We start from the raw sequence: 20809 nt of genomic DNA on the forward strand, positions 1-20809 counted from the left end.
TACGGATTTGGGTGAGGATCTTCTCCTTGGCAAACCACAGATCTGGGCACTGAAATCGAGGTGATTTGACCAGCGTTGACTCCCTAGATCTAGTTGTAGTTTGACTTTTGTTGACCAGCATTTGACTAGACATTTTCTGATTGTTTTGGATTGTATGGGTTTGTTGTTGGAAGCCGAAGTTGACTGCGTTTGACCGAGTTCCTTAGAGGAAGAATTCTACCCTGTTTGACCAGCGTTGACTTCTCTGGTTAGGGATTTTCTACTGTTGTCATAAATTATCAAATTTGTAAATTTCTACTATCTCTCTTTGCTGAACTATTGAAGAATATAAGAAGAATTGATCAAAGGTTTCCCCACATTGGGGTTTGTCCCTGGCTGGTGCCACATCTTGTGTCCTCTTGTCTTGGCTTGTCTTCTACTATTTATGTTTATGTTCTATCTGCGTTTTACTATCATGTTGATGTGATTGCTAAATAGGATATTGATATTGGGCTCATAAAGAAATTGAAGTAAATTGCTCTTAAGCATATAACATACCAAAAATTAACAATTATGGTTTCTTAGACGTAAAAGTTCTTTGGTTTTTGATTCATCAACCTTATTTCCAATGTTTTGATTTTTTATTTTTTCATCTTTTAGATCTCTGATTTGTTCTATTAAATTTTTATTAAGGTTCTTTAAATGCAAGGTTTCCTCTTCTTGTTCTGATAAAGTGCTTCTTGATTTCTTTCTTTGTGACCTTAGTCTTCTTCACTTGTGCAAGTAATTTTTCATCGTGGTGCTTGAGGCAAGAGATTTCTTCATCCTTTTCCATTACTTCCTTGTAATACATATCCACAAGATTTTTATGTTCCTGTTGTAAAGCTTCCTTGTTTTGCCGAAGTTTGGCTATTTTGCCTTTCTCTTGATCTGGCAATTTCTTGGTACGTTGGGTTACATTGTTTTGTAGGAGTGATGACGGGCTTTCAACTTGCAATGTGGATTTTGTTTTCTTCATTTCCTTATCAAAATTTGTATGTTGTTGCCTAATTGTTGCCATTAATTGTTTCATATCTCTTGCTAATGATTGTTTTTCTGTATCACTTAGAAGTTCGACTAAGATAAAAGTTTTGTAACATTTTGTGCAAACAACGTTTTAATTTCTGAATGATTCTTGACAATTAGGGTATCCTTCTGAACAAAAAGAACGTATTGAAAAGAAACCCATATTTTTTCTTCAAAACCTTCAAAACTTTATTATTCCTTCAGACTTTAGTATTAATCCTTAACGAATTCTCCTTTTATGTTTTTTGACTTGGAATTTCCCTTCGCTCTTCTTACTTCAACTTTCTTTTTGCTTCAAAAATTCTTCGTTCAATAATCATTTTTATTGTGTATTTTTCCTTTTTATAATGTATATTCTTACGAATCAAAACTCTTTTTTATTACTCCTTTTTAATTTCAAGAAATTCCCTATATGAATCTTCTCCTTTCCTTTTTTAATACCTTATACCTTTTTTTCTTTTCTTTTTTAACAAAATAGCCTAGATAATTTATTTTTTCCTTTTTTTTTAACTTCCTCATACCTCATATGTGATATTACTTTTTATATGTTGGCGCTTTTATATTCCTTAAGAGCCCTGATCAAATCCTTCATCTTATTTTTTTTCTAATATATAAATATAATAATAATTCCTTCTCATATACTTGAATTGGCCCTTTTCCTTTCCAAATGGAGAGACAATATGACACAACAATTTCGTACACCTATTCGGACACACCAATTGACCATAAGATATTGCGCATTGACCATACAGTACGACGGCTATAGATGAGATTGATAGTGGTTAGTCGAGAACAAGTTACGAATCAGCATATGCCTATCAATTGTGCAATCAACAAGAAGAAGACAAAAATAGCGTGCTAGAAAATGCTGTCGACGGTGGCTTGTTGTCAACTTCAGCGTGACTCAGGCAATGGAGGATAAGGAGTAGCGATGTTGGTTGATGCCACAGATGGCAGTTGCAGAGGATTACAACAACAACGGTCGGTCAGGCAACACTTCTGGGAGCCGCAAGTGATCTGATGAACGACGGGAGTGGAAATGGAGTGGAATGATATGACATTAGCAGCGTGTGGATTACACGGGGATGGCTGAGGCGGGGAGCCTTGTTATGTCGGTCGATTGGATATGTTAAGAGCAGGGGAAACTGTAGCTGTAGGAGATAAGAGGTAAGTGCGAATATAATTTTTTTTAATAGCCTTAAATTTCTTTATTATTTTTTAAGGTTTTTTTTATGAATTTTTTTTATATATTCTATATATTTAGTTATTTATTTTTCTTTCTTTCAAATATACGTATTTGATTTATTTTTTATAATGATTTTTTTTTAATAACTTTTGTATCTAGATTTATCTTTTTCTATAATTTTACTTTTTATTTTTTAACGGCCAAGGGCCTCTGACGAATAAGCGACCGAGAAACTCCCAAAAGTGTAGCGAAATGCTTCAAAGGCAACAACATTAACGAATTTTGCTAGTCAAAGACCTAGATCAGAGAATGAACTCGGTGCAACAATGAAGCGACCAAAGGATCGAACTGTTGTGATACCAAATGAAGCGAACAAAGTTCCTTCTTCAGATTAATTACTCTAGAAGACTTCGAATATAAAGATATCCATGAGGATACAAGTATTATATATTAAATGCATGAATAAGAATGATGATACAATGAGAGTCAGAGGCTTGCTTATATACCAAATAGGTACCTCTTCATGGAGAGTCATGTCTCATTTAGACATGACCCTTTAACCTAATTACTAAATAACTAATCATTATTAATTATTATTATCATTTACATTATTTCCTACATATTTATTCATAACATTGTCACTCCTCAATGATTTGATCTTCTTCCCGGTCAGGTTTTCTACGAAGGCGTTAAACTCCATGAACTTGGAGAAGACCTCCTCCTTCCTCCAAATGAAGAAGATCCATGTCTTCTGGGAATAATCATCTATGAAAGTAACATAATACCTGCGTCTCATAAGTGATGTTGAAGAGAAGGGACCGCATACATCTGAATGCACCGGCTCCAAAATCCCTTTGGTTTTGTCGTCTCGGCCCTGGAAAAATGACTTGGCATACTTGCCAAGTGTGCACCCCTTGCACACTCCATTCTTGTTAAGGTTGTACTCTAGCAGCGTTGTGGCTATTTGTTGAAGGATCTTCAGTACCCCATGATGCAAGTGTCACATGCACATGTGCCAAAGTTCTCTTACATCTCTAATCTACACACCTCTTGCCTTGCTGCTCAAGGTTGCGCATGTCTCAACCTGCAACTTGTAGAGATTCTTCATCCTCACACCTATTTGCTTGACTGATCCAAAAGTTAGATGCTTGATGTAAGCCTTACCTCTGCTGAAATTGACATCATAACCCTTATACTCTAGGATTGCCACCAAAACAAGGTTCTTCTTCAAGCCTGGAACATAGAAAACATCTTTGAGATGGAGAGAGCTCCCAGACTACCTCTCAAAGCTGAAAGTACCAACTCCCCTAGTTGTGTACTTGCCATCATCTCCTAGCTCAATATGAAACTGCATGTTCTTCTCCTGCAACTAGATGAAATATCCTTGTTTAAGGTCATATGGAAGGATTCTCCTGAATCAATATACCATACGTTGTTGCCTACAAATCTTGTCATCCAAGCTATCAATGAGAAATCTTTCTTAAACTGAGAAGAAAACCCATCTACCTCAGTTGTGTGAAAATTCCTTGAAATGCAGCAACTGGAATTAATTCTTCTAATTGGTTAATTATTTAACACTTTACTTGCTATGGCAAACAGCGAATTAATCGCACTACAATTTCTTCACCATAAAAAATATTGCGGAACCAAAAATATGAACTAAGAAATGCTAGCACACACATAAAAATGACACAATTATTTTTGGACAATTGTCCCTGAAAAAACCCAATGCAGTAAAATCAGTGCAGCAGTTGAGGGTTTTTATTATTATGCAGCAACAGAAATTTTGAGTGCAACAAAATGATGCCAAATAGACATTTCTATTCAAGAGAAATACTAGGAAAATTTACAAAGGCAAATTACCCTTTTCTTGAAGCAATCCCAGGTATTGGCTTCCTCTGAAATTTTAGTCGTCAAACCCCTGCGCAAACCCTTTTGCGTTACTCCTACGCTAGCCTCCACATGTGTGGTTGACATACCCTCTCAAAACAAGTCGTCTTGCCTGTCTCTACTGCTGGAAGTGACTCTCCGACACTTTGGAAGGCTTTCCCGGCCTCTAGATATTGAATCGAGCTTCCCCACAACTATATCAAACTGCCTTCTTAAGGCACTATGCAGCCCTTACGCAGCCTCCTGAAGAATAAACTCGACCTCCTCTTCTGACTCTTCTGAAATTAGAAACTCCTCTGGAAAACCTTTGTGTTGCCCTTCTATCACCTTCTACTCAATCACTAGCTCGATCTCACTGTTGAATCACCTGCCATTGGGAAATTGAACTGCCTTGATCACTGAGTATCTGCAACTGGTGTATTCTCAATCTACCCATCGACCTCTTCTTATAATCTCCAATTACATTGATTCTCCTACTATCGAATACTTTGGGCCCCTATAGCAAGGGTAATGATCCATGAGGAAACACCATCCGATGATCACCTCGATTGACCCTACAAACCTTTGTGCAACTCTAGGACTAAAGCTCCACATGGCCCCACCTCTCTCCTAGAGGTACAGCTACATACATGGTGAAATTTCCCTCTAGCCTAGAGAAAAGATTATCGATCCCAATTGATGTTGTCGCTTGATATTGCTTCTCCTTCTTGTCCTTCTTCCTCTAAGGACACTAGGTATTGTAGTGGCCAAACTCACCATACCTGAAGTGCTTGATCATGGACAAATCCTTCTTCTTCTTCTTCTCTACCTGCAAGCCTTATCCCAAACTGGGACCTTTTGCCTTCCCTTTTGATGCAAGGGCCACATTGTCTTCCTCCTTTGCACCCTTCAATCCATTGCTACTATTGTTGATGATGGAGCTCTTTACTAGAGTACGCCTCATCTCCTCCTGTGCGAAATCAACCCACATCCGTCCCACCAAGTCAAAGTATCTCGTCCCAATATGCCTTGGACGAAATTCTCCCAATCCTCGGTGACGCTTTTGAGAGCCAACCTCACCATTTATGTAGGTGGAGGCATCTCTCCAATAGTTGCAAGCTCATCCCGGATATCCTTAAATCTGGGGAGAAACGGATTAATGCCTTCACCCTTCTGCATTTTGGCATTCCTCGACTTTTCCTTCAAGAACACCTTTCGTTGCTCAAAAGGATTCTGATATAACCCTGTGAGAGCATCCCACATCTCTTTGGTCGTATTCTTGCCTGATATGTGTAAGACTATATGATCTCAAACTCCATCAAGAATCATCCACTTCGCCTTTGCCATCTCCTTCTTGGAATTTTTAGTTGATCTGCATCGGTAGGTTTTGCCACAATGTTCTTTGCATGGGTCTTTAGACCGTGCTCATCTAGCAAGAAGTACATCCTAGCCTTCCAAATGATATAGTTGGATGCTCCATCCAACCTGTCTTGATCTCTAAGCCTAGTTGTGGCCATTTCTGCAAAATAAACCGACCTGGAATGGAAATCTCCCTCTTTCACCTACTCGCCTACTAGCACTACTATTCACACTCCCTTCTGTAGTGAGGAAATATTCCTGCTGCTACTGCTACTGCAACAGGAAATTTGGATTTTTGAAGCTAAAATCCCTCTGAGAGAACTCCCTATGTGTGTGCGATTTTTCTTCCTTCTGGCACTCAATTTGCTCTAGCAAACTGCTACAAACCCTATGTGCCCAGACAAAGACTCTGCTATGCTAAATATTGAGTTCTTGCTCCCTCTGCTGCTGGAATCACTACCTAGACAAATCAAATTTGCTTACCCCTGCAACTAGAAAATCGAACTCTTGCCCAGCAATTTGCACTGCGTGGTTAGGCACTACACAGCCCCAGAAAATTTCGTCCTGCTACTCCCCCTAAACAGCGAAATTCTCTTCCTTCGTCTATGAGCCTCCTATCTGTCAAATATGCTCTGATAACATGTGAAATTTTCTTGAAATGAAGCAACTGGAATTAATTCTTCTAATTGGTTAATTATTTAACAGTTTATTTGCTATGTCAGAGTGAATTAATCACACTGTAATTTCTTCACCATAAAAAATACTACGGAAGCAAAAATAGGAACTAAGAAATGCTAGCACATGCATAAAAATGACAATTATTTTTGGACAATTGTCCCAAGAAAAACCCAATGCGGGAAAATCAGTGCAGGAGTTGAGGCTTTTTATTATTATGCAGTAGCAAAAATTTTGAATACAATAAAATGACGCCATACTGGCATTTCTATCCAAGAGAAATACTGGCAAAATTTACTAAGGGAAATTACCCTCCTCTCCAAGCAATCCCAACTACTAGCTTCCTCTGAAAGGTTAATTGTCCAACCCCTATGCAGTCCCTTCTGCGTTGCTCCTGTGCTGGCCTCCACACATATGTCTGACAAACCCTCTCACAACAAGTCGTCTTGCCTGTCTCTTTTGCTAGAAGTAGCTCTCTGGCACTCTGGAAGACATTCCCAACATCTGGATACTAAATCGAGCTTCCCCACAGCTAAATCAAACTGCCTCCTTGAGGCACTGCATAGCCCTTGGGCAGCCTCCTGAAGAATAAACTCGACCTCCTCCTCTGAATCTTTTGGAACTGGAAACTCATCCAGAAAACCTGTGTTGCCCCTCTGTTACCTGCTACTCAATCACTAGCTCCATCTCACTGTTGAATCATCTACCACTGGGAAATCGAACTTCCTTGATCATTGAGTACTTGCGACTGGTGTATTCTCCATCAACCCATCGACCTCTTCTTCTAATCTGCAATTGAAACTTCAACGGCCACGATTAAAACTTAATCAATGGTTGAGATCATCTCCAAGTCAATATGTGTGAGTCTCTTGAGAGTTCTCACCTTTCTCAATTAATTACTATTAATTAATCAGTTTTCCTAAGTTAGACTTAGGAAAAATGTAAATGATGGTCAATTAATTTAATTGAGCTATCTCTAGGTGGAATTTCCATGAACGATTTATGGGTTTTGGAGAACTCGTGTGTTTTAGCCTCTCCACGAAGTTTGAGACTAGAACGCCATCTAATGCTACAAAAACTAACAAGCTAATGCAGCCACATGATCTTTATTGGACCCCTTCTTTCAATTAGGACACTTAGTGGCGTAGTGCCTGAACTCATGGCAATGGAAGCACTTGATCTTGCTTAGATCCTTCTTCTTCTCGCACTTCTAACCAGTCTCAGCCTTGCCTTTGCCCTTCTTTCCCCTGGCTCAATTACCTTTGTTGACCAGGGCAAAGTCCTCCACGTCCTCTGTTGGAGCTTCTCTAACAACTCTCATGCCTCTCTAGATCTCTTCTTCAACGTAATCATTCCATAACCTTTCCCAACTGGGAATATTCTCTCTGCCATATACTACACCCTGGAAACTATACCAAGACTTATGGAGTTCCAGAAGCGCAAGATTCACAAGCTCTTTTTCTATTATTGTCTCGCCCACGCCACCTAACTCATCACGAACCCAGTGAATTTTGAAAGATATGTGATGATGGGCTCTCCTTTGCCTATCTAGATACTTCTTAGCTTCTCTTTGAGAGAAAGCTTCTTGGCATCACTAGAACCCTAATACAACTCTAAGATGGCTTTAAACATCTCATATGTTGTCTTCTTCTCATGGAAATGAGGGATAATATGATCTCTAATCACCTCAAGAATGATCCTCCTCCCGTTGGTGTCATTTTTTTTATGTTGGGACAACTATTGGGCATCTGTAGATGGCACTGTTTGCTGCTTCACAAACTCTAGCACCCCATTATCTTCCAACACCACATATATCCACTCCTTCCACGCACAGAAATTTGAGGCTCAGTCTAAACAATGATCTGCTCTCAGTCCTTGGAACACCATACTTCTATCCAAAGAATCGCTCTTCAATACTCTAATCTACCCTCTTGACTAATTGATCAATTTGGTGTTGGTCTTTATACTGATCTCTACTCTGATACCATGTAAAATTTCCATGAAATTCTACTACTTAGATGAATAAATTTAAATTGAAATCTAGTTTACTTTCACCAAGATATAAAATTTCTTAACGACTTATAAGCAATGGAATATAAACACATCACACAAATTGATGCACTTATTTTTCTCACGAAACCCAACAGGGGAAATCTTGTCTCCTTGATGTGGTATTTTATTGATCGTGAGCAATTGAATCAATTCAAAGCAATCTATCTCATTGAGAACACACTTGTTCTCCTGCTAATCTAGCTTGGACTTCTTGTTCCAACCCTTAATCCCAGCTCCTAAACCCTTGTGCACTTCCTAGCCCTATTTCCTGTGAAAAATTTTGAATCTAACAATACCAGAAATCCCACTGCAGTAAACTAATTTGCATCACCTACTTGTATTCTTCATGTTAACAAGTTATTTTCATAAATATTCAGAAAATAGTAATGCAAATACACTGCAACCTACACCAATATACAGATCAAGTACTGAAAAATAAACAAGACAATCACACAAAGGACACACATATTTTTGGACTAAACGTCCCCAGAAAAACCCAGCGTGGGAAAATCAGTGCAGTAGATATGAGGGTTTTATTATTAAGCAGTTTTCTGAATACAACTAGGGTGCCAAATCCGGCTCACCCAACAGAGAATAAACCCGGTAGAAGTACCTCTATCCAAAGACATTTTGGCGAATCCAGCAACTAGATGAACAAACCCCACAGGTGACTGCAATGTCCCCAGTGCGGTGCAGCGATGGCTGCTCGAAGCTCTGCGCTAGAACTGCATCACCTCCTCTAGGAGTTGCATCACCCTCCCAGTGAGCCTTCCTGGCTCAGAAATCGATCTACTGAACTGCTGCTCGATCTGCCTCATAGAAACCCCAGTGTTGCCTCCAAGTCACTATGTCAGCTCCTCTAGCCTCTGCATCACCATTCTGGAGTTGTGTTGTCTCTCCCTGGTGTTGTGCTACCTCTCTGCTATGTATTCTCGACCTTGGACTGAAGTCCCTCTGCTGAACAGCCCCTCTCTACACTAGAAGCTCAGTCCGAAATTCTCAGCAAACCACGCCCCAAAATTTCGATTTAGCTCAAGTGTTGTTCTCACTATGTGTGTTCTCCAACTAACCCCAAGCCTTCCTTTATACTTTTCCTGTTGAAAATCAACGGTCGTGATCTAATCCCTAATCAATAGCTAAGATTAAATTAGACTTGATCCTCGTCTCTTAGAAGCTTCTCACCCATATTTTCATTAATAACCATTAATATTTTAATTTTCATAAGTTTAGACTTAGGAACCCCATTTAAAATATTAATTATTTTAATAAAATACAATCCGGGTGGAATTTCACCAAACAATTTTTGGGTCTTGGAGATCTCATGTGTTCTAGCCCCTCCACAAAATTTCAGAGCTAGAGCACATCTGATGCTACCCAAAAATTGACACTCCCTCTTAGCAAGGAACGTGCTCTAGCAATACTTCCCAGCAGAAGTATCACACCAATCCACGGCATAGGTACTTTGCGCTACTAATGCTCGGCCTGCTTCCCTTCATCCACTTCGCTGCTGCAATCTGTATTGTTGCCCATGAGACTGCCACTGTCACCGCTGCATCTGTACTGCAGCTCCCTCTCAATATGTTGCATCATGCTACCCATAGCACTGCCACTGCTAATTGCCCAAGAGGCCCCAAGTCAGCTCTGGGAGCCTCTGCGTCAGCTACACTGGCCCATCTGGTGCTCTGCGCACTTGGCTACCTTTGCGTGAGCCCCTGCTGGTTCTACGTCACCCTCCTTGGCTGTTGCCTTGCTCTCCCGGCACAATCTCTACCTTCTCTGTTCCTCTGTACTCAATGCCCCTCAGCTGCTCTCCCGGTCACTGATTCTATCTCTCTTAGCAAACCCCGCTCTAGAGAATAGAATGACTCATCATCTGGTGTGTTCTCCAAGTGACCCTCAAGCCTCCTCTTATACTTTTCCTGTTGACATCTCAAGGGTCGAGATTAAGTCCCTAATCAATGGCTAAGATTAGATCTGGCTTGATCCATGTCATTTAGACCATTCTAACACAAATTCATATTAATACACATTAATATTTTATTTTCCCTAAGTTTAGACTTAGGGACACCATTAAAATATTAATTATTTTAATATCTCTTGACCTGTTTAGAATCTGCCCAAACCCTTTCTGGGTATTGGAGATCTCATGTGCCCCAACCTCTCCACCAAATTTCGTGGCTAGAGCACATCCGATGCTACCCCAAATCAACACTCCCTCTTAGCGAGGATTGTGCTCTAGCAATACTCCTCACTGAGTATTACTCTGATCATCCGGCATCGGTACCTATGCTGATGCTAGGCCTTCCTGCCCAACATCCTCTACATTGTTGCCTCTTATACTGCTACCCATGGTTCTGCCACTACCACTGCTACATCTGTACGAAAGCTCCCTGTGCATCCGTGCTACTATTGGTACTTTCTCCCAGTACTGCACCCGCACTGCACCTCCTCTCATCATGTTGCATCGTGTTGCCTACTGCTGCACTACAACTCAGTTACTATGAAGTAAGTAACTGATCTCCCAACTAACCTCCCTGTTGAGCTAGAGACACCCACTGATGTTGAAGCTCCCTCTATCGCTGACAAGTGCTCCCTCTCTGACCTCTGCACTGCTGCAACAACTCCTTGCATCTCGCATCGTTGCACACCTCTCTATGCCTTCCTGCACTGGTGCAACACTCTTGTGCCTCTCGCACTACTGCGGGATGCTAGCACTACACTATCTCGATACTCCTGCACTGTAGCCCCTCTGCCACTCCATCCGCATCCGTCTCTACTCATTCAGCCAAACCTGCTACTCCTCGTCGGGGCTCCCGTAGCAAGGTCTAATGCAAGAGGTTGGGTACCTCAAGGATCCTACCCCTCATCACCTGTAGTCTACCTAACTATAGCTCGATGTCTCCCCACTTCCGCTCAAGTGGTGCATGTGCACTCGTGGCACAGTCATCCTCTGTCAAAACTTCCTTCTCTACCGTTGCTGGCACTGCCTTAGTCTCGGAAGACTCTCCCTTATTCTTCTTCCATGGGCACTAGGTCGCATAATGACCCATCTCCCCACAGTGGAAGCACTTGATCTTGGAGAGATCTTTCTTCTTTCGCTTCTCCTGCTTTCCCTCAGATGCTAGGGCCACATACCCCTCCTCCTTCTTGACCTTGATCCCTTTGTTGCTGCTCCCTGTCTTCGACTATCGTCTGATCTCCTCCTGGAGAAGAGCTGCCCACATATCATCCCAAGGTAGGAGAGTCCCTCTGCCCAGGATGCTCTGGACAAACACTTCCCATTCTTCTGAAACAACATTCAAGGTTGTCCTCACCATAAGCTCCTGATCCGGTGTCGCTCTTATAGCAGTCAACTGATCTCAAATCTCATTCAACCCTCCGAGGAAGGAGTCAATCGTTTGACCCTTCTTCATCTGATACGACCTCATCTGGTTCTCGAGCAGCATTCTTCTCTGCATAGAAGTATGCTGGTACATGTTCTTAAGAGCCTCCCACATCTCAATCGTCGTTTCCTTCTCGGCTATATGTGGTACCACATGATCCTTTACCCCGTCAAGGATAATGCACTTGGCCCTCACCATCACCTCCTCATACTTGTCATTATCATTGGGGTCGACTGGGATAGCTATAACCTTCAAGGCGAAGTTCTTGACATGATTCCTATCAAGCACTGATAATATTCTGGCCTTCCAGACTGCAAAGTTCGATGCTCCGTCCAGTCTATCCTGGTCTCTTACTCCGTGAAGTGCCATGACGCTCCTCTACTTCCCTCCTAGAAGTTCTTTGTTCGACTCCTCTGAGTCTCTACTTCCCGTCTGGAAGTTCTCTTCTGGACTCCCTCTGAGTCCTGATTTCCCTCCTGGAAATCCTTCTGTCACCTGTCGAGATGCCCCCTACTCTAATCGTCTTGTGCAATTGCACTGCTAATCCAAGTGCCTCAGCTAGAAACCCTCGGTAACAACTCCTCTGGCCCTGCTCTGTCAGGTACTGTTCTGACTATAGTACCTCACCAGCTCCACTCTGCAATATTCCTGCAGCCTTCTAGACCCCAGCAACTGCCTCTCTGTGAACTGCGTCAGCCCCTCTCTGCCTCACGCTGGCTCTACGTCACCCCATATGGGTCTGCATCAGCCCTGGGATGCCTTGCATCAACCCTCTGGCCCTCTGCGTCAGCAACGTTGGCCTCTCTGAGGCTTTGCGTAGCTCCCGGCTTCTTTTGCGTGGCTTTGGCTGGCTCTACGTTACACTTCTTGGCTTCTACTCTATTAGAAACAGCTTCTGTCACCTCGGGACGGTTGTTTTCTGCCGCTATTGCTCCGGTCGGCTGATGTCTTTTAGTCCTCCTATGATCTGCAATCACCCTCTGCTACCATGTTGAAGTTTCTAAGTTTACTTAATTTAGAAACCCTTCATGCACTTTTCCTGATTTATTCCTACCTACTTGTTAATTTTTCTTTAACAAGTTATTTACAATGTAAATACTGAAAATAAACACCAGTGCATGCTCAACATTTTACAGATCAGCAACTAAAAGAAACAAGAACACACCACATGACACCATTATTTTTGGACCAATGTCCCCGGAAAAACCCAATGCCGGAAAACCAGTGCAGCTATCTGAGGATTTTCTTATTAAGCAATATCATAGTACAATCTGAGTGTCGTAATTGGCCTACCCAACAGAGAATTTCCTTAGCAGCTATACCTCACAGTTTGAGAGAAATCTCCTAGTTGATACCCTAGAAAACCCTTCCAGCAGCTCCTCAGCACAAAACTGCTCCCGCAACCCCAGCGTCTGCCCAATCTGGACTGCGTCAGCCCCTCTCTCTCTCACACTGGCCCTGCGTCAGCCTTTCTTGGCCTGCATCAGCGCCAGGAGGCCCCACATCAACTCTGGGAGCCTCTACATCAGCTACACTAGCCCCTCTGGTGCTCTGCGTACCACTTGGTTGCCTTTGTGTGGCCCTGCATGAGCCCCTGCTGGCTTTGCGTCACCCTCCTTGGTTGTTGCGCTGCTCTCCCGGCATAATCTTTGCCTTCTCTGTTCCTTTGTACTCAATGCCCCTCAGCTGCTCTCCCGATCACTGATTCTATCTCTCTTAGCAAACTCTGCTCTAGAGAATAGAATGACTGATCATCTGGTGTGTTTTCCAAGTGACCCTCAAGCCTCCTCTTATACTTTTCTTGTTGACATCTCAACAGCCAAGATTAAGTCCCTAATCAATAGCTAAGATTAGATCTAGCTTGATCCATGTCGTTTAGACCATTCTAACACAGATTCATATTAATACACATTAATATTTTATTTTCCCTAAGTTTAGACTTAGGGACTCCATTAAAATATTAATTATTTTAATATCTCTTGAACTGTTTAGAATCTGCCCAAACCCTTTCTGGGTATTGGAGATCTCATGTGCCCCAACCTCTCCACCAAATTTCGTGGCTAGAACACATCCGATGCTACCCCAAATCAACACCTTGCACACCAAAACTCTTATTTTCTAGCACACTAGGCTCCTATTTTTGTGCACACTTGGGCTGCTATTTTGTAGCGCAACTCTCCTCAATGTATGGCCACTTGCTCCTCAAGGCTACGCACACCACAAGCAAAGAGATCTCACAAAAACATATGTAAATTATGTGCCTTGATCCTCCTCTTTATAGATTTGATCCATTCTAAATTAGGCTAGTACAAATTTAGAACTCGAGTTGTTGATTGGCAAGTTAACCAAGAGTGAACTCTCTCTCTCCAATCATCACTGGAGTCATAACTTGTCCTTCAATCAATCAATGAAGTCCCAAATCGTTCTAAACTAAACTCATAACTGCCACTCAATCCTGTAATCAAACTGAAGAAGGCTCTACGTAATTGATCCTCCAACACTACGCATGAACTGAAGTCTAACTTATGAATTGGCATCATGCTAAGAGAAAGACAAACTCGTGGTATTTCCAAGGAACAAGCCAAATACCTTTCACGCTACATTTTCAACACGTGGTAGAGGGAGGGCACAGTTCACCTAAGGGTTATAGTGGTAGTGGTCGAAATCGACCCCATGTCATGCAAGCACAAGACCGGCCCAATTGTCGATTCCTCTATACAACCAAAAAAATTACATTAATAAAGTGAAATATTAAATAGAAAGGTCTTTGGACAAATTCATGCATGTTTGATGCAAAACTTGATGCAGTTTTCTCAACTAGTTTGACCGGTTAGGAGTCAGACCGGGCTGGTTTTTAAAAAATTGATTCTAACAAGCCTAATAAAAAATGTATCCCCGTATAGACAGGTTAGTAAAATAATAAATGAACTTGACAATGACCACATTTTATTTTCCAATATACATGGGGCATATGTCATTGGGTTGGTATCAAAACTGCAGCAAGCTAAAGTTCTTGAATGGATTACCATTTCATAATAGTAGTTTAACTTAGTCATTCCATAAAGTATTTGCATTCATATTCAACACTTAATTTAAATCACTGGAAGGGTAAAATCCAATTATTTATTTAGGTCTATTAATTGGTATGCTGCTGTTCAGGATTCTAGCTGTTTATTTTACTAGAGCACCACATAAAAGATTTCCTATACCCATAAAATAATTTAGAAAAGTGGACAGCAGCCCAGCACATGGGCCTATTAATCTCTTTTCCCACCACCACCCCAACCCTCCAAAAAGGATTCTCAAAGAAATGGTTAGTGTTGCAAAAATCAACTATTAATCATCAAGTCAAACAGAATGTGAGAATTCGGCTGAAAAAATAAGCCAAAAACGCATGTACCCAAAAAAAACATACTTATAATAAATCAAAATTCAGCCAATTAACTGCTGAATTTTCCCCAAGTTTTTTTATTTTTACCTGATTTATCCCATTCTTTTATTTTTCAGTTTTTGCCATTTGGACTGCTACTTGGCAATTCTTTGCCAGCCTCTTTAATGTTTTCCCAATTTTTAATTTTCAGACCCCTGCAAAATTGCCGACAGCTCCAATTTTTACAACACTGATTTGCATACTCTAGCACTGTCAACTTGTGAGTGTAAGAGCAGAGATGGATCTAACACCTTACAAAAGATATGTTTGATGGCAAATGCACAAGCACTCCCTGCTTATTGAGATAGTACATAAACCACATAGGCATCCCCAGATGAGATTCAAATGGTAATTTAAATAGTGCTGCTTCTGGAAATGTTGAGAAATCAATGTAGATAGAAACTAGGGTTTTGATTCCTCTTTTCTTGATAATTACATGTGATTATTTGTTGGCCTTTAAATCTTTATTATGATTTCTTCTTTCATCAAGCAATTATCAATTCAAAAAGTATGAAGATCACAAGAACAAGAGACACGAGATATAGGCCCTCAGCCAGGGCAAAACCCCTCTCCTAGAGGAAAACCCAATCAAACTCTTCTCTATATAAAACCAAGTCAAAAAGAGACAACCAAGACCCCAAAACAAGACCAAGAACTTCCACCAAACACCAAGCCAGCCCTCCGAAGTATCTTCTCCAAAATAGTCAATTCAACGAAGGTCAAAGTTTCTTCTTTCTGCAACTTCCAAGGTCTCAGCCTTAAGACTTTGAACTGTAGCAGCAGCAGAAACCCTAGAAAAATTCACATGTGTGAGCTGAATTAGGTCAAAAATCAGTCTTTTCTTCTTTGCTTGGATTCTCTACCTTTCTCCTTGACTCCGCTTGTCTTTTTCTTCTGTTTTGGTGCAGATCGAACTTTCTTGATGAATGGATGCCAAATAGGTCGAAAGCACTTCCTTTTTATACCTTCTTCAAAGGTCAAACAGGCCTCTTCTAGGCCGACTTCACTGGCAGGGCTGACTTGGTGTTGGGGGTCCAAAAATGACACTTTAAAATCAAATTTAATACTTCTTTCTTGATACAATGTGCCCATAAGGGTCTTATACATATGACGAAGATTTTATTGACTCAACACACCCTAGAGCATGAAGAACATGCTTGACCTAATTGACAAAATAAAAATAGAGCATGAAACCCACGCCTTCAAAATTACATTTTCTCTTTTCTTTTTGCTTTTACAATAAACATATATAATGATATGAGAATAATAACAATTATGAAGACCAAGCATAGTTACATTTCTCAACACGCCGACACGGCTATCTAGAAATAGTAGCCATTATAATAGTCCAGGTAATTTAAATAAAATCCACTCAAGGAAGTAATGAATGTATACGTAAAACATGATGCAAACACGAGTAAAAAAATATATAATAAATATGCTTACCCTTGAGCGAAGTGAAACTATATTCGTAAACCAAAATCCTACTCCTAAAGTTTGCATCTCAGGCCAGGATGATCCATCTGATAGGCACAAATCAAGTAGAATATCCTGACAATCAGAATGATATGCCCATGCTAGTACCCTCGATTCCATCATCATTTCTCCAATTGCTGCAACTCTCCCCATTGTTCGTCTAAAATGCAATCGCCAAAAACACACCAGCATCCAGAACCTTTGTAAAACAGTTAACAAAATAATCATGGTTAGACCAATTAAAACAACAGTAAAAGCCTACATACCTATGGCTTTGTCTGCAATAAATCAGGGATTGGCATAAAGCACAGTTTGACACAAAGAAAATATTTTCTTCCAAGTACACACTGGTTCTACAATATGAAGATAGAGCAGCTTTCCGTGGACCCAATGTCACTGATCCATGTACCTATTGCAGACTCTATTGAAATAGGCTTCAAAATAACTATGCTCATTCTATCAAACTGATTAAAACAATGTAAGAGAATGCATATGCCTACAAGCAATGTCTTGATACTGATTGTCAAAAACTCGGAAGTAAGAGGCAAAAGAAAGTTTCTTTCCAAAATCAGTTTGAGAAGCCAGACAAGCTTAGTAAAAACTCAACGGTGACTGCACAACATTACTTGTCCGCATGATTTTGAATATATATTTGAACACAATATTCCCTGAAGCAGAAGCCTGAAACATCTCAAATGCTATGGATGCAAGATAAAGTATCTTAGTGAACTACAGGTCTGAAGAGAAAGTGAGCCTTAGAATAATCCTTGGTGACAGTAAGAGTATAAGCAAAAATTTGCGATAGTGCAGGTTAAAAGTCATCGTTGACCAAACAAATTTCATTTCTTTTTCTGATGTCATCAAAGTCAAATCAGTGTTGAAGCATCACCATCAAAGGTTTAACAGCAATTTAAGTTGTTTGGGTGCGTGCTAGTGTTTATTTCCCTATTGCCAAAACACGCTTTTAGGAGGTGAAGCATGCCCAAAATGCCACATGGCATTTCACCTCATATTTTCAAATCATGAAATGCCAGGTCAAATGTTTCCAGTGTGTTTGGTATGTGTTTCTTGGTGTTTCAGGTGGCAGGGGATGTTCTCTACCAAAGAGAATGGATCCCAAGAATCAGAGGAGAAGAAAAAGCACAAAGAAGCATTCCACAGAGATTGAGAAATTGGGCAGCAGTATCGAGGATCTGAAGGCAATCATGCCGTTCAAGGATATAGATGTTAGTAGAGGATTGCTTCCACACAAGCCCTATGGCAGCTAGCTAAGTACAGAAGTCTGTCTCCACCACCCCAAAAACAGAGCAGTCACATCTGAAATGAATACTTCAAGGAGTCTAACATAATCCGAGAGGAATCAAATTTATTTAGGTGCAAACTTCTTTTAGAGTGCAAAATTTGAAAAAAAAAATACATCCTTCTCATCCCCTGATAGATTCCAATGAATTTGTAGTGGCTCTCTCTCTCTCTCTATATATATATATATAATTTTTCATTGTTTAAATTGTATTTTTGAATGTTATATAGAATACGTTATAATTTTAAGTATATGTATTAAAATATTTTATTGATAACTCACATTGAATTTTTTTGTTATTAAGAATGAATTACACATATCCCTCTTATTTTTCTTATTTGGAAGTACTTGATATTTTTTATTTTATTTTTAAACTTTCAATTACTTTTTCTTGTTCGACATTGAAAATTTTATTATATTCAACATTAAAATATTTTCTATTAACACTTTTTTCTATATATAGATATATATGGAGTTGACATCAACATAAATTAATGAACATAGATCTTCAAATAGTTTATTTAAATCAATGTGGAAAAAGTCGCTGTCGGGATTAATTCGGCAAGGGTCCAAAAGTTGAAAAACTCGGCAAAGTCGGGAGTTTTTCGAAAAAGTCGGCAAAAAGTCGGCAAAATTAAAAAAACACAAAATTATTCATTTTTTAAATTTTTTTTTAACATCTAGAGTATCCACAACATCAAATAAATGCATTTCCACATAAACATGTAAAGAAAGCTAATATATAATATGTAATATGTATATGAAGTCTAGTGCTGCATCACATATCAAAATAGTGAATCCACTCCTGAATTTTGAGTCCTGTCTGAGTTTCAACTCTCAAGAGTCAAAATATCAACAAAAAATATAATAAATGTACATCATGAGTCATCTAAAAGTCATCAAGTAATCACTAATCAGTCACTGAGATCCTCTTCCCCTTTTACGGGAATAGGGAATGGCTTTGCCTTTTCCTCTAGAGGAAGAAGACCCTGCCCCTGGGGATACAAAAGGAAATGGACTCAATCGTCCTCTAGAAGCTGATGGAAGAGGTGGCCTCTGTGCTACGCTGCCGCTGCTGCTGCCCACCCTAGATGGTGTCACCTCCTCCTCAGCATCCTCATCCAGCTCTGCTACTGCCTCCTGACCCTGATATTGCTCCGCCTCCTCCTCCTCTATCTCTAGCTCTCCCTCCTCTGCAACTGCTACATCCTCTAGATCCACACCTAACCAATCCGGGATCGTGTCCAAGATTGGCCTCTCAGTCTCGACTCTCCATGCAGCGGTGGTATCAATATTGTCCAATGAGATGGCTTCCACATCAGTCGGTTTCTGAAGTTGTCTCACCCACAATCGAAGATTGTAGTAGACGTATACCATGTCATTGAGGCGTTTGGATTCCAATCTGTATTAGGGTCATAGATTGTAAATTAGTACTTAGAAAATTTAAATATTAAAATTAATCAAATGAATTCAAAAAATTTAAGTTGAAATCTTTTTAGTTTTTACCTGATGCGCTTTTTGGAGTGTATTTTGTCAAATACACTCCAGTTGCGCTCACACCCAGAGGAACTGCATGTTTGGCTGAGCACTCGAATGGCAAGCTTTTGGAGATGTGGTACTCTGGCACCATAGCTTGTCCACGAAGCATCTACAAGTTAAAAGAAAAATGAGAAACATAAAAAAAACATTGAAATTCTAAACTTGAAAATTTGAAACAAACTGAAACTTACCTGGCATTTTGGTCGTCCTATTCTTAATAGCCATGTCAAAACAAAATGTGCCACCTGCCATCCTATAGACCTCCATTTCTTTAATAATCTCCTCACGTTCTCGCCCAGATGACACCATCCTCTCGACATAAGAGAAGAATCCATCCATCACCTCGGCATCAAATCTGAAACCACAAGCATAAGAAAATGCAGGGTTGAGGTAGACACCTGCAGCATGAATGGGGCGATGGAGGGTATTGTTCCATCGCTGATCAATCACTCCCTATATGACCTGTTGTTTCTCCAACCCCTCGTCTCCCTTATCTGCATAATAAGCATGGATGGCTTCTTTGGCCCTATCCATGGCCTCATACAAGTAGCCCATTGTGGGCTTCTCTCCATCAACCAACCGAAGAACCTTTACCAAAGGTTCTGAAATGGCACACGCCTCCTCTACTCCTGCCCAAAAGCTCTGATCATATGAAACTAGTCTGCATATGCCCTCTCCCTCCGGTTTGCGGCTAATAGATAAAGAACGCCATTCCGCTGAGAGAAACATGCTCTTCACCTCCCACATATAATTCAACAGAGACTGAAGAGATATGAAAGAAGTGGCAAATCGTGTAATGGCAGGCCGCACCAACTCTTTTTTGTTGGTGAATTTTCTCATCAAGCTAAGCACAGATGAATGATTATAAATAAATTTTGTTATGCTCTTGGATGATTCAACAATATCCCTCACAGTAGGAATTTTACCTATATCCTCCAACATCAAGTCAATGCAATGAGCATCACAAGGTGTCCAAAACAAGTTAGGATACCTCTCCATAAGCATCTTGCCAGCTACAACATAATTTGCAGCGTTGTCCATTATGACTTGGACAACATTGCTTGGGCCTACTTCCTGAATGAAGAGGTGCAACAACTCACATAATAAACGTGCATCTTTAATGTGGTCAGATGCATCAACAGATTTCATAAACATTGTCCCCTTGGGACAACTAACCAAGAAGTTAAGAAGGGTCCTACCCTTCTGGTCAGTCCAACCATCTGACATGACTGTGCATCCAGTGTGCTCCTATGATGCCCTAAACTCTGCCAATCTAGCAGTGCACTCAGTCTTTTCATCTTGAAGAAGAGGCCCTCTCAACTCTGCAAAGGTGGGGGCTTTGTACCCCGGGCCAACGACAGCAACAGCATCAAACATAGGCTGGTAGAATGGGTTTGTCTTGGCAATGTTGAAGGGAACATCACTCCATAGAAGACACCTACTGACCAACTTGTCAGCTTCTGCCTTTTCCTTTTTTTTCATTGATGATCTAATCC

The 20809-nt window shown here is 40.5% G+C and overlaps 2 protein-coding genes across 4 annotated transcripts in view; both read right to left on the reverse strand.

Moving 5' to 3' along the window:
- LOC149156812 (transducin family protein / WD-40 repeat family protein) overlaps positions 1-20809 on the reverse strand; it is a 440547-nt gene that overhangs the window by 322267 nt on the left and 97471 nt on the right. For all 3 annotated transcript variants that reach the window (XM_089438622.1, XM_089438623.1, XM_089438624.1), the window contains exon 4: positions 16445-16673. In XM_089438622.1, coding sequence (XP_089294748.1) covers positions 16445-16673 — 229 coding nt within the window. The remainder of the gene's footprint in view (positions 1-16444; positions 16674-20809) is intronic.
- LOC149156813 (uncharacterized) lies at positions 18506-19652 on the reverse strand. The gene is made up of 3 exons (XM_089445252.1): positions 19505-19652; positions 19281-19422; positions 18506-19176 (listed from the first exon to the last, which is right to left on the reverse strand). Exons 1-3 carry the CDS (start codon positions 19650-19652, stop codon positions 18693-18695), a joined length of 774 nt encoding a protein of 257 aa, XP_089301378.1. The 3' UTR covers positions 18506-18692.

Source organism: Pinus tabuliformis, chromosome 9, assembly GCF_031772625.1.
Source record: "Pinus tabuliformis cultivar Carrire ecotype Pingquan chromosome 9, CPIR1, whole genome shotgun sequence".
Taxonomy (NCBI): Eukaryota; Viridiplantae; Streptophyta; class Pinopsida; order Pinales; family Pinaceae; genus Pinus; species Pinus tabuliformis.

Excerpts from the sequence above, each read along its gene's own strand:
- LOC149156813 (XM_089445252.1), bottom strand. The coding sequence starts at position 19,652 with ATGGATGGATTCTTCTCTTATGTCGAGAGGATGGTGTCATCTGGGCGA. Across the intron at positions 19,423-19,504 it reads TAGGACGACCAAAATGCCAG|ATGCTTCGTGGACAAGCTAT; the intron begins GTAAGTTTCAGT and ends TTTAACTTGTAG. Across the intron at positions 19,177-19,280 it reads CACTCCAAAAAGCGCATCAG|ATTGGAATCCAAACGCCTCA; the intron begins GTAAAAACTAAA and ends ACCCTAATACAG.